The sequence below is a fragment of the Sinocyclocheilus anshuiensis genome, unplaced genomic scaffold (genome assembly GCF_001515605.1).
Source record: "Sinocyclocheilus anshuiensis isolate Anshui unplaced genomic scaffold, SAMN03320099.WGS_v1.1 scaffold1546, whole genome shotgun sequence".
In the NCBI taxonomy this organism is placed as follows: Eukaryota; Metazoa; Chordata; class Actinopteri; order Cypriniformes; family Cyprinidae; genus Sinocyclocheilus; species Sinocyclocheilus anshuiensis.
The window spans coordinates 366,952-381,349 of NW_015547737.1; the positions used below are offsets into that span (position 1 = coordinate 366,952).

At 35.4% G+C, this 14,398-nt stretch overlaps 1 protein-coding gene across 1 annotated transcript in view; it reads left to right on the forward strand.

Moving 5' to 3' along the window:
- The first annotated feature begins 538 nt into the window (after positions 1 to 538).
- Positions 539 to 14,398, forward strand: part of LOC107704428 (insulin receptor-like) — a 76,670-nt gene continuing 62,810 nt past the window's right edge. Inside the window, exon 1 of the mRNA XM_016507352.1 lies at positions 539 to 1,686. Coding sequence (XP_016362838.1) covers positions 1,608 to 1,686 — 79 coding nt within the window. The 5' untranslated portion in view covers positions 539 to 1,607. The remainder of the gene's footprint in view (positions 1,687 to 14,398) is intronic.

Below are 14,398 nucleotides of genomic sequence, written 5' to 3' on the forward strand. Positions count from 1 at the left end.
CGATTTATAATTAAATGTAATTAAAAATGCTAAATAATTACAATAATTTAAAGTATATAATTTTGTAAAATGTAAAATATTGCATGGATTCTAATTTACAGTTTTAATATTAACCTTAAATATAATGGATATAATATAACATAATATAATATAATATTCGTTTGAACAAAAAAAAATCTTTAAAAGGTTGCCCGTGTTATTGGTCAACTAACAATAAATACATAGGCTACATTTTAATTTATAATTAAATTAATATAATTAGAAATACTAAATATTTACAATTAATTACAATTTATAATTTTAAATGTAAACTAGTGCATGGAATCATATTCCAAGCACTAAAATTCTCACTTTTAACATTAACCCTTAAATACAATGGAAAGGCGTCAATATATTTAATTCATGACTCTTGCTGTCTCTTTATGTGGGCGTTACAGTCTCCACGCCTGACTCCATTCCAGCAGCCCCGATCCGCACCGTGTCTCCGGCTCCACCGCTGCTCTACCCCAGCTGACTGGCAGTACTTGTTTACTGGTGGAGGTACACAGGGAGAGACGAGAGGGGGAAACCATACCGCCGACAACACGAGAGAAGTTTTTTCCCACCTTCAGCCCATTCCCACGCCAATGAGTTCATCGAAACCGCACAGTCTTGTGGACGGAACTGAGTGGTTTTATGGGCAGGCCGAACACGCGTTTGACGCTGGTCTGTTGATTAACGTGGAAGATTAAAACGCAACGCGGCCGTGACACACTTCGGGAGCATTGTGCTTCTGGAAGCAAAGGCTTTAGGGGAATATCCAGATTTTTATGGGGCTCCGAACGCTTTGAATTTACACAAACGTGTGTGGATGTTTAATATTAGAAGACGGTGGCTTTTTTTGACCGTAGAATAGCAAACAAATCATTTTTTGTGTGTATATGGAGATGAGGAGATGCCCATTTTTCTGATAGGAACATTTGGCAGTGCATGAAACGACCTGTGGAATAACGCTTATTTGTTGCTTTGTTCCCTTAGAGACGTTCAAATCAGGCATATTGGAATTTTTGACTATTGGGAAGCTTTTCTGTGAACATTTGAGATATTTTTGTTTTTAAAGCAACCTGGAGTACCATATTAGTACTACTATTTTTATTGTTAACATTACGTGAATTTTCAAGTTAAAACACGGGTATGAAAAAGTTGCAATGTACTGTACCCTTAAGGGTACCTCATTCCTAGAAGTGTGGGATTGATTCCATGGAACAAATGCATGGACGTTTTTCATGCTTGATCTACTGAAAGCAGAGATGAATCCGAAAAGTCGTTCAAAATGATTTTTATTCTTTTATTTTTCACTAGGGTGCAGGATCATTTTATTTAATGCTGATTTCTCTAATGCTGCGTAGGCAGCAACTACTTAAACTGAACATTATCTTTAACTGAAGCACGCTGGACCCCTGGGTCCCCTTCTTGGGGGGTCTCATTTAAATTGTCCCTGGCTTTTTTTTGGCCTGGATATAAGCTAATCAAGGTTTTATTTTCTTTTATTGCTCGACGACCGTTTTTTGGACACACCAGAGGTGGATTTAATTTTCCAAGAAAACTAAAACGTGTCGCGAAGCATAATGCGGCTGGACACATCTGTGGTTGTTTTGGTCACTTTCGCCTACATCGTGTGCCTCTGCGGATCGCTACATGGAGAAAGTAAGTCACGACACGCTCTAACTCGCTTTAATGCACAAATATTTATGTGTTATTGTGTTATGTGTGCGTACTGTAGTTTACAACTGAGGGGGACTTGTGGAATTCACTCCATGTAGACTTCGGGCAGCTCCTACATGTGTTGGCGAGGGATGGCGCACGGATTTGATTGTTTTAAAATGACTTGCGTGTTGAAATTTAATCCTTTTGAAACCATTTTATGTGTCATATGTTTCCTAAACGTGCCATTTAGCTCATTTGTTTTATGAAATCTTATTATTATAGTTAAACGTATGTTTTTATAAATCGTATCCCCCCCGCTTCCTCTCAAAATGGGCCGTTCCTTAGGCCTGGCGTTCTGCGCGTTCAGCCCAAAAGGCCAGATTAGCGCTCGTGACTGGACTCGGCGGGATACGCTCTTCACGACGCGTTCGGTTTGGAAGTGTGTAAACAAGTCGAGGCCCTAAGAAGAATCCCAGATCCCATAAGTGTGCGGGATTAGCCTACATTGGGTCCCTTTCTATCGATGTATCCAGGTCGACTGCGGTGTGATATCAATTATGAAATTCCCAAATGAGAAGGAAAAGAATGTTGCCTTTCGTGTAGGCCTAACATTTTATAATAACGTTTCATTCTGTATAGCGATGATAATTAATATGAATTACTCTTTCTTATTAATTATATCAAACATGATACTATACTTAACAGAACAGTGATAACAATCAATATGCTTTAAAATATGAATATTCATAATAGTTATTGTTATATAACTATTCATAATAGTTATTGTTATATATAAGTTATTATTAAGTGTTGCAAAGTTTTATTCATTCATATGTTAAATGGAGAAGCTTCTACACGCATTTAGATCCTTTATTACTGTGAAATTTATAGCTACTGTATCTAAACCCCTTTAGCTTTTCCATTTCTGAACATCATTTTAAATTTAGGATAGGCACTTTTATGGGCACACTTAGAATAGTGGGCTGTTAATGTTTTTTAGAGCTGCCGTCTCAAGAAAGTGCTGGACTGATGCCTGCAATAGTAACACGGTGTTATAAATAATGGTCTGGACTGGAGATAAATAGATCTTCCTTATTATAGGTAACCATTGCATCCCAGTGAGCCATTTGAACTATAGACTGGAAAATATCAGGTTTTTGCAGGTGGTGTGATTTTTCTGTCAGAAACATGATAAATGTCCATGCAATCTGTTTGTTTTTCATGTAAAGAAAGAAACTTGGCAAAATGAGCAATTAAAAATTTTTTTTTTGCTCTATTTGAAACAGTTTTCCCAAGATTGGTTCCAAATCTGAGCTTCCAAATCTTTTGTAGCCGTTACTCTTTTGGAAGACATCTATGGTTGTACTAAAAAAATATTAGAATATTAAAATACGCTGGAATAGTTTTAACATTACCGTTGGCCTCACTGACTCCATGGACCTGTTTGGGATCTTCTGACACTCTGTAGTTTGCCTTGGTATGTCTTCCAGAATTCCAAGGGTGTGGAATGTCTTTGAAGCGGCCCACCCTGTAGGTGCTCTTGCCGTTGAGGCTTTCGGGACTCATTTCGGCGTCTGCTGCCTGCTGACCTCTTGTCTTCCAGGTCATGTATCTGAACATTTGCCATGTTGCATGTGAGCTCTATGTTCAGCTCTGTGAATCTCCAGGGTGGGCTTTTCCCGGGAAACCGGAGCATTTTCGCAGGCTTCTGTTCGTTGGTGTGTCTGGCCATTTTCTCGGAAGTTCTTACTCCAAAACCGATTTGTCATGCATTCACATACAAGAGTTTTTTTTTTTAAATGCATGCATAAAATGTGTCCATTTTTAAAAAATTACTTTATAAAATGTGTGTGTTTATTAAAAATGTTAAAAGCAATTTTACAGTGACTTCGAATGTGGCTCATCCAATCAGAATTCTGAATCTGAAATATTTTTCAGTGGAAATGTAATTTCAGATGAAGTTGTTTTGATGACCAATGATAAAATTAAACATAATATGCAGTGATGATTTGCACACAATAAGATCAGAGATGTTTGTTACAAATCTAAAGAGGTTCTTACTTCAAAACTTTTTTTCATGTTCACATATAGGAACTTTGAAACTTTAAATACATGCATAAAATGCATTATTTTTTATTTTAAATTAGTTATTACAATGCTTGTATTAAAAATACTTCAAAAGTAATAGAAATTGCGTAAATCATTTTATATAAAATAATGCACAGATGTTGCTTTTTTTCATAAAAAAAAGTGGTGCTTGTTTTAATGAAAGTTGTTTAATAAAAGATAAACAGCAACATCAACAAAAAAAAACATTTTTGCGAAAGAAACCGCCGCTGTTTCTTTCGGAAAAACGTTTTGCATGTTTTGTTTCTTTTTCGTGAAAAAAAACCCCTTAATTGCAAAAAGAAAATTTGCGGAAAAACAACGCTTAATGCTCTTTCACACTAAGGATGGTAACTTTAACGATATAGTTCTCTGAATTTAAAAGAAAACCACAACTATAACTATAACGGCACATAGTGGTGAAATCATTGGAATCACTTTGACAACGTTTTTGTCCACCTGATGAACGATAAAAACATTGACAGCCAATCTGAATCCATCCTGCTTTTAAGAGCTTGAGAACTTGCAAAACGTTTTTGTGAAAGTGCAAAGTAAACATCGCTTTCTTTTGTAAACTTTTCTTTGTAAGTTTTAGAAGTTGCTTTTTATAAAAAAAAAATAAAAAAAACTTGCAAAGCAACACTCAATCGCTTTTTGCTTTTAAAAAATGTTAAAAAGCAACACAAGTTCACACAAAGAACTATAACGATGAAGATACAGGTTTAAAAAAGTGTTCTTATTTTAAACAAACAGCACAGTCCACATCACAACTGTAACAATAACGACAGAGAAACAATATCATTGGAATCACTTTCAGAATGATGTTTTCCAGCTGATTAACGATAAACATTGACAGCCAATGAGAATCCATCCTGCTTTAAAGAGCTCGAGAATTTAAAGCGACAGACATCAAAACTGCAGCGCATGCTTCGAATAAACAGAACATTATTTTGCGCTGGTGTAGAAGCTAATATATTTATCACATGAACGTGCCTTTAATCACATTTTTTTATTTGTTTAATCGCTTTTTCATACACATTTCGCAACAAATGTATTATACATTTTTACAAAAAGATAAAGTTAAATACTTTTTATGTCTAAATATATAAAGTTAAATATAGCTTTATTTATGAAAGATAAGCAACAACCTTTTTGATACTCGTTATATAACTTCAAATTGAGTTTTAAATTGCTGAGAAATCAAGGAAAAGGAAGGTTTTATGATGTAGATTAGACTGTTTTAAACCACTCTTTCTGTTTGTGATCTTGTTGCAAACACGTCAGTTTTAACTCTACATCCTCGCTTTACCCTGTCAAGAATAAGATGTTCCAGGGCATGAACCGAGCAACCTGCCCTTATTCCACCTCTCAGCGGCTGTAATTTCCACATTGATGTATTCTGCTGACCTGTTGACTTGTTCAGTCTTAACATAGTCAGGCCTCTACTCAATATTCATTGACTAAAGATTCATGGTGGCTTGTTTCTTTTATTGACACTGTTCTCCATGTCAGGTTGTGGGCCACAAATGAGGTTGATGCCTCTTACAACACGCCTGAAAAATCTGATGTGATGACCCAGTTGCTGTTTGTATCCATCTGGCTTTATCTGTCAGTGATCTCATGCCATAATGTCTCTGTCAAACCATGCTAGTAATGTGGGGATCAGCATTGAGTCGGGGTCTTTTCAGCACTTATGCGAGAGAGAAAAGACAGCTTGTCTCCAGCATTTGTGGGCTATAGAGAATTTTGGCAGCCCTGTTATGCTACCTGATGGCTTGCATGTATTTTGAGAACTGTTGTATGGCTGTAACCGGGTTGTTTTTTACCTTAATTATTAATCAGATCCCAAGGGAGATATCAAAATTGAAGTTGTGTGTCTTAATTTTGAGGCTTATTGCTTTTATAAAACTGCGGTAACATTTACTTGTTGCATCTATTAAAGGGATAGTTCACCTTCAGTTGCTGGTCCCCATTGACATGCATAGTGTTTATTTTTTCCAGTCAATGGGGACCAGCAACTGAAGGTAAACGATTCCTTTAATAATAATTGGAATAAACCATTGGGTAGCACTTAAAAATAAGGTTTCATTTGTTTGCGTTAGTCAACTAGCAATGCAATCTTCTAAAGCAATTACTAAAGTTAAAAATGGCTTAATGTTCCCTGACGGCACCCATTCACAGCAGAGGACCCAATCGAACTGAGGTTCGGACCAGGCAATTGAGTGTGAAAAGTGTGAAAGCTCCCTAAATTTTCAGCAAATTTTCATTTTGAGTGAACTGTGCTTTTAGGAAATGAAAGTCAATATTAATTTCATGTTGCCTCTCAAACAGTCATAAATAAGGAACTGAAATATAAATGGGTTAAATATTAAAGCTAAATTATATTATTTTGAAAGTTGAGCCGCAGGAACCTTTGTTTTTCATCAGTGGTTAGCACTACTAGTGCTGTTTTTAGAGGATGTGTAATATAAAATAATTAAATAGGTGAAGACAGGCTTGTTTTTTTTGTACTGAACGGCATATCTTGTGTGTATTGAAACACATGGCTGTTCCCTCATTTACAGACCCATACATTTGAGTGATACTCATCTTTATTCTGCCAATAAACCTTTCAACAAGGTTAAGGGGGTGACATTAATTTGTTTTACTTTGTGGGTAAATGAAATAAGGATTATCTTGCCTCGCTCACTGCGAGTAAATACTATCAGATAGCTCAGGAGGAAAAGATTCTGAAGCAATGAATGAAAACAAGCTTTAAAGGAATTACCAAAGTTCACCAAAATGAAAATTAGCTGAAAATTACTCACCCTCAGGCTATTCAAGATGTAGAGGAGTTTGTTTCTTCATCAGATTTGGTGAAATGTAGCATTCCATCACTTGTTCACCAATGGATCCTCTGCAGTGAAAGAAAAGTTGCATGTTTGTAAGAAACAAATCCATCATTAATACGTTTTTAACTTAAACCGTTGCTTCTGGCTAAAATATGAGTCCATAATACATAATATTGTCTGAATCAGGAGAGAAATATGCACAGATCACCATTTAAAAGTCCATTATTAGTCTGTTATTATGGATTATGGACTCATATTTTGGCCAGAAGCGGCAGTTTAAAGTTAAAAGGCCTTAATGATGAATTTGTTTCTTACAAACGCACAGCTTTCATTTTCGTTATCTGATCTGATTATCAAATCCAGTTGTGGAGAAATTAATTTCACAGAGAAGTGTAAAGAAGCTTCTGTTTTTATATTGTTTTTAAAATTGTAAGCAAAAAAGGTCCTGAAGTTTATTGCCATACTTTAGTTTACTGTCTCTAATCTTTTATTTTTTTTACAGATTTTTCTGTTTAATTAAAAAGTGACAATTAATTACGAATTACAGATAGATTTTATCTAATGGGTAATGTACAGTCATTATCACAAATAATAACTGACACAGCAGACTGTACAATTTCTCAACTGTGTAACAAAGAAAGTTAGCATTCATTAAGAGTAAGTACTATATTTAGTTTCCTAAAGAAGTTTGTATTTGATAAACGCAGACTTTATGAAATTATAGACATTGCATTTATGTCGAGATGAATTCAGAATTTAGCGTTTACTTTTTTAATGTTTTGGACTTATTATAAATGATTAATTGGTGCACATTATGCTTAAGAAATTGTCGTTGTAAAAATTTGTAACTTTTTTTAAGTTGTTAAAATTTTTCCTCATATCTCGGCGTTTTCACTCAGAAATATGGCATGTTATGGAAAAGGTTGCAGCTGTTTAATTTTGCCTTCAATAACATCTTTGGTTTTGGAGGCATTTAGTAAGAAGTTTAAGAGTGAGAAGTAATTGAGAGTGTTTGGTTTGATTTGTTTTTGTTTGATCTTTGAACATTTAAAGGCTTCAGAAGAGTGGAACTCAGATCCTGTCATGAAATGACAGTCGTATTATGCTCTGCTCTCAGCTTGAAATCTCATTGCCTTGAGCCTGACCGCATTAGGAGACGTTGCTGAAGATGAAGAATTAGATCACGCTCTAGCAGGACACCGTCCAAGTCTTTGTTATTCTCGTAATCTCGTGTGGAAGCGTAGGTTCCTCTTTAACTCTTTAACTGGATTGAGTTTAGAGTCTTTATACTGGATCGCTCCACCTGTTTTACTCCTCGTAGAGGCGTGAAATGAGAAATCAGAGGTTATTTGCTTTACTTTTAGTTCCATTCTGCCTCAAGTTCCATAGACCACGTTACAAAAGTGAACATTCCCGTCGCTGGGCAGCGTTCCCCCCCCGAGGCCATGCGCGCGGGTGTCTTTGTGAGTTTATGGCCTGGTGCCCGAGCGCTGCTGTCAGGCAGCACGTCGCCCTGGAGTTTTTCTCATTTAAGAGGAGGTGAGAGAGTTTGCTGTCATTCACCGTTTTGTTTTTCCCCTCACACAACATGTATTTGCAGCTATCCTGCCTGGATAACGCGTACAAACAATGAGCAGCTACAATAATCCGGCCCTGGACGCTTTATAAGTGTGAACACAAACTCATTCACCTTCATCGACTGCTTGTTTTCCACCAGTCCAGTTATGCATAGATAATGTTTGGTCGGTAAACTTGAATTAGCAAGCTCAGTTTTTTCTTTATGTAGCTTTTTGATTATACGCAATAAGTTTTGACCTACAGTTTCAGTCAACATAAAATGATAAACTAACGGTCAAAATAAATGTGACAGAAAAAAATTGTGATTTTTTTTTTTTTTTCTCTAATGTTTGAAATGAGAGGTCTTACCAAGTTTGCATTTATTTGATCAAAAATGCAGGAAAAGCTGTAATATTGTGATATTTCTATTTCTATTTTAATATAGTTTATAATGTAATTTGTTTCTGTGATGCGAAGCTGAATTTTCAGCAGCAATACTCCAGGCTTCAGTGTCGCATGATCCTTCAGAAATCATTTTTTTTTTACATTTCATACTATTATCAATGTTGAAAAATGTGGAAATGTGATATACTGCCATTTGAAATTGATCAAATGTCTGTTTTTGAACAATGTTTTATTTTTAAATTGTGCATGGTAATTTCCTCTATTTTTACATTTAGATTACATTTGCCGTCATTAAATGCCGACTTAATCTTAAAAATCACTAATAATTTAATAACACTGTTAAATGTAATCTTTGCAAATGTAAAAAATGAATATACCCTTTTCAAACTTTGCCTTAAATTGATAGATTAAAAAATTATAGCTGCAATTAGTTAAACTTAAAATTCAACATTAAAGTAGTAATGTTTTTTCTTAAAAAGATAAGTTTACTTAACTTTAGTTAAGTTGGATATGTAAGTAATCTCAACAAATAACTAATTGTAGCAACATTTTTAGTGTATAATTGTCGTTGTTGTTATTTTAAGTGTGTATATATGTATTTTTTTGTATGTTGATTGTTTTTAAGATAAAATTAAGTTATTGTAAACAATGTAGGCCTACTGAAATGATATTGTAATCATAATTGTTTTGACATGAATAGCTATTGCTGCTTATATGGTGTTAATTCATAAATAAATGAGTCAAACTTTACATTTATAATGCTATGATGCCTAAATTCACTTGTAGTATTTAAAATGATCTGTTTTAGTGTTTTTTTGGTATTATTAAATGTCATCAAATTTAGTTTTCATGTTAACTTTAAAGTGATTCTAATGTTTAACAAGTCTAAAAAACCGTTGGAAATATCTGCACTGAAAAAAATTGGAAGTGAAAAAAAAAAGTTTTCTCTCAGAAATTGCTAGTAAATTTCACAAATAATTACAAAGAAACAGCAAGTACTTGAAATTAAACATGAATTTTTGCAGTAGAAAAACTGAGATTGTACTCTGATCAATTTATTCACAACTTCGACTTTTTTTTTTTACAGTGTGTGCAGATTTGTATAGAAATATGAGCTCATTAAAAATTAGATTTTTTTGAAACTAAGACATCTAAAATGCAACTAAATGAGTTTATCCAATCAGATGCGATGAATGCAGTGTTTTTGGAGCCTTGTATATCTTTACATTCAGCCATACGTCACCCATTCGCTGGCATCATTTTAGACGAAACGTTTCGTGACACAATCTTTCTCCCACCGTTTTAGTCTTTCATTGTGTCAGATGCTTCAACGTGAGAGGAAAACTTCAGAAATGTGTCCAAACACTGCAGCGAGCCAAGCGCCGAGGCGACGGCTCATACTGCACTTGGCAGCCAACCAGGGCGAGAAATTAACCGTGGTTTACTACAGTGGCGAAGGAAACAAAGTATCTATTGTTAATAGTAAAGCACACTCGCCGAGCTTTATTTATTTGCTTTGCTTAGTCCATTTCTCCCTTTTTCGTTTGCCATGTTACACATTTAAAAGCAGCAAACTTTGAGCCGTCTGTCAAGTGCCCAACTGCCCATGAGAGATTTGAACGGACTTGCGTAGTTGGCAAGATGCTTAAAAGGTGGCGTCACATGCGAAACTGCCAGAAATGCCATTTCTTGACATTGGATTGCAGAGATGTTCTACAAATTGGACGTTTGTTGTGTAGCAGACGCTGCTTTGTTGCTATATAAATCCAAATATGCACCGTTTTGTCCATCCAGTCTTGGGTTTAGGGTTAGGGTTTGCTTTCTCCGCATCTGCAGGTTCTGTACGCGTCCACCTTGCTTGGGTTAAGGATCTCCAGAATGGAAAAACCAACATGCTCCCGTGTGTCTGAAAATCGAAAACTGTTTAGTGTCCAGGGAAGTCTAACGGAAAAACAAATAGTGGAAATATTAGTTGAGCTGCCAGTCTCGGTGTAATGAATTGATATTTCATTGCCGTCTAATGCTGCAGGTACACGCTCGAAAATATTCACAAACGCTTGAATATTGAACATTGTTTATGAAGGGCTCCTCTATGCTATGAAGTAGTTTGGAGTGGAGGTTTGTGCTTGAGGATTGTGCAGCAAAATTAATAACATTTGACAGTTTCACTTGAAGATAAACTTCTGTTTGATTATATTTATTTATTTAGTTATTTTGGATGTAATTAAAAAAAAAATGTTTTTTAATTCTCTGCATAAAAAATGCTCTTTTGGTTCCTTCTGTTTGATTCCATTCAATTCAATTCTGTTTGTTTGTAATTGATTCAGTTTCTTTTGGATTCTGTTCAATTGGGTTCTATTTGGTTCTTTTTTTCTATGTGGTGTGTTCCAATTCTCTTTGAGTTTGTTCTGTTGATGTCGAATTCTGTTCTTTTTGTTTCTTTTCTGTTCTTGCGTTTCTTTTTTTATTTTGATGTATTCAGTTTTGATCTATTTGGTTCTTTCTGTTTGATTTGGTTTCTTTTGGATTCTATTCTAGTTGGTTTATTAGATACTTTGGAAAATAATCCAAATACTTTGCGGTTCTATTTGATTCTTCCTTATTCTATTTAATTGGGTTTCATTTGGTTCTATTTGTTTTTAATTTGATGTTTTTGATATTTATTTGGTTCATTCCAGTTATTTTTATGTCTGTTGGATTCTATTTGATTTATTTATTTTGTTTGTTGCTATTTGATTCTATTGGGTTTGGTTTGGTTCTCCCCATTTTGTTTAGTTTAATTCTTTTCTGGTCAGTTTGGGTCTACTTTTTTTTTGGTTTGATTTTTTTTTTTTCTGGTCAGTTTGGCTCTGCTATAGTTTTCTATTCGGACCAGTTTGGTTTTATTGAACTCTTTTCTACTTGAATATTTGGTTTTGTTTGATTTTGTTCGACTCAGGGTTCACTAGAGTCCTCACTTACCCCTGATAAACACACGCTTCCCAAAGCTGCTTCCCGATGAGCCATAGAGTCTGACAGAGCGTGTGGGTTTATGGGTAGACGTGGTCTTACCCAGCAGCAGTCAGTCTGAGCCGGTGGTCTCCAGAACAGACAAACAGCCCATTAAAGTGACCTGTGTTTCCCTGCAGCCGCTGGGCCGCTCCTCTCCCTGCGGTGACTGCGTGGACTGATTCCAGCCACGGCTGCAGGGCAATGGCCATATTCATCTCGCACGCTCTCACCCAAACACAACCGCTCAGTGAGGAACTCATCAATATTGGCTTTTGTCTCTTTGGCTCTTTGCAGCTTTTCTTCCTCAGCTGCATCCCTGCTTTCAAGACGTTGTGGAAAATGCTGTGTTGCGATCACGTTTGCAGCAAATGCTGATAGTATTGTGCGTTTCACACGGAATGGGGATCAGGAGCTTAGCGTTTGATGTAGCAAAACATCGTAATAATCCTTTATACTCACTTGCCCCACTACACACACTATGCCGTATAGCACAAGTCCTCACACATTTTCTGTTGCATTTGTCCTCGTAAAAGGTTAATGTGCGTTACTGCAAAAAGTACAGCGGCTAGTAGAAATGTGTTTCTTATGGAGCGTAAATGCAAAACATGTTTGTGTGTTAACAGTGTAACAAAATGGCACAAAGCTGTTTAGCGTGAGGCGTTTAATTAATGCTGTACACATGGTTAGATGTGATGCAATGAACAAACTTGTAATTCTTGATGAACAGTTGAAATATTTCTTAAGTCTGACAGTAATTGTCTTGAAAATTTGTTGAAAGCGATGGATTTGCTAATTGCTACCAAAGGTTTGAATTAAGAGATGCAATTTCTGTTTTATTTTTCCCAAATTCTGGGATGGTATAATTAAATGGTATAATAAAATTGTAATAATCAAAAAGAATGTCTAATCAGTTAAATTAATAGAAATTTGAATAGTTTAACATAAATGTTTACAATACTTTTCCAAAAGAAAAAAATTTTTTTTTTAAAGAAATTCTTGGTTGCCTTTTAATTTTTCTGTATTTGAAAGTGAAAAAAAAAAAGTGAAAGTGACGTGACATGTGGCCAAGTATGGTGACCCATACTTGGAATTAGTTCTCTGCATTTAACCCATCCAAAGTGCACACACACAGCAGTGAACACACACACACCATGAACACACACCCGGAGCAGTGGGCAGCCATTTATGCTGCGGCGCCCGGGGAGCAGTTGGGTGTTCGGTGCCTTGCTCAAGGGCACCTCAGTCGTGGTATTGAAGGTGGGAGAGAGCGCCGTACATTCACTCACTTATTTCGTTTTAATACCGTAGTTATATAAAATTTTAGTAATCAAAAAGCATGTATTATTAATCAAAACCATGAAACTTACACAATTTAACAATTATTTATTAAAATTAGAAGTTTAACAATTTTTTTTTTTTTTTTACATTTTTTAGGGCCCTATGAAATATGTTTTCATTTTTCTGGATTTCTATTTAATGTTATAATTATGTTTTAATAATCAACAGTATCTAATCAATTGAATATAACTTTAACTTTAATTTGTTACTTTTTTTACTATTATTTATTTATTTTTACAAAAAACTATAGCTATTTAAGAAATTCTCTGTTTGCTTTAATTGTTCTGGATTTATGAATTAATACATATTTATCAAATACAGTGGTACGTGTACAATCAAATTCTGTAAGATTTTGTTATGAAGTAAATTCCATTTTTATGAATGGACTTTGCGATTCCATCCACATTTTCTGCATCGCTTAAATCATAGGGTCCTATGTTACCTGAACAATTAAAAAAATAATAATTTTCATCTTAATTTCACAGCTGGCCTAAATCTTTGGAGTCTGACTGTAATTTTCATGAAATGCATTGCTGGAGCTGACAGCTTTCAGGCAAACTTTTGGAGTGAGTTTAGCTCGTAAGCAGCATGTATTGTAAAAATACTCAAATATGTATGTTTTGAGATCAGTGCATTTTTACGTTCTAAAATATGTGAAATTCATAATGTAATGCTTGTTTGTTTCACATTCTTAGACACCGTGGCCGATATTGAGTGTTTGAATTTAGTTTACATTTGTTTCTGGCCAAACTGTTGGATTGTCAGATTTTCTCCGAGAAGTTACAAATTCAAACCTAGACCTCGCTAACTGTTACTCTTACTATGGAGTAGCGGGCGATTAAAACGGTATCGCTATTTATCGACGGTACACCTTCTTCGATAACGATAGAAAAAATGTTCGATATAGTGCACGATATAGGCACGTGCTATGAGTGACGCAGACAGCACACACGAACACATGCTGAAATGAGTGCTTGTGCCTGCCTGAGATGAGGAGATTGTGAATAAAGAATGAATATTAGTCGAATTTAAAATAAACCTTTGCATTTGAATGTTAGGTGTGCGTCAGGGAGCGTCATCAGTGGCGCACGAGATGCGGTGATAATGATATAAGTTGTTGCATTTTAATGTTTTGTTAGTCTAGCCCACGAGACGCGCCGCTGCTGCGTTATTCATTCAAAATATTAGAGAAATATAGAAGCTCAATGCGGAGAAGACCTTGATTGGGTTAAAACCGAAACCAAGCCATATTCAGTGCACTTTTTAGACGGACAGACTGCTGCACTCGCGTCTCACAGAAGAGATGTATAGAAAGCCATGCAAAGTTAAAACAGTTTAAACTTTTAGAAAACACGTCACAAATTTGTGGAGGTTTATTCCTTTTCACTGCGTCTCATAAGTTTTCAAATGCAATCTGTGTGATTCGGCTCTTTGTATTAAGCAATGCATAAATACATGATGCTGTTTTGTTCATAATTGTTTAT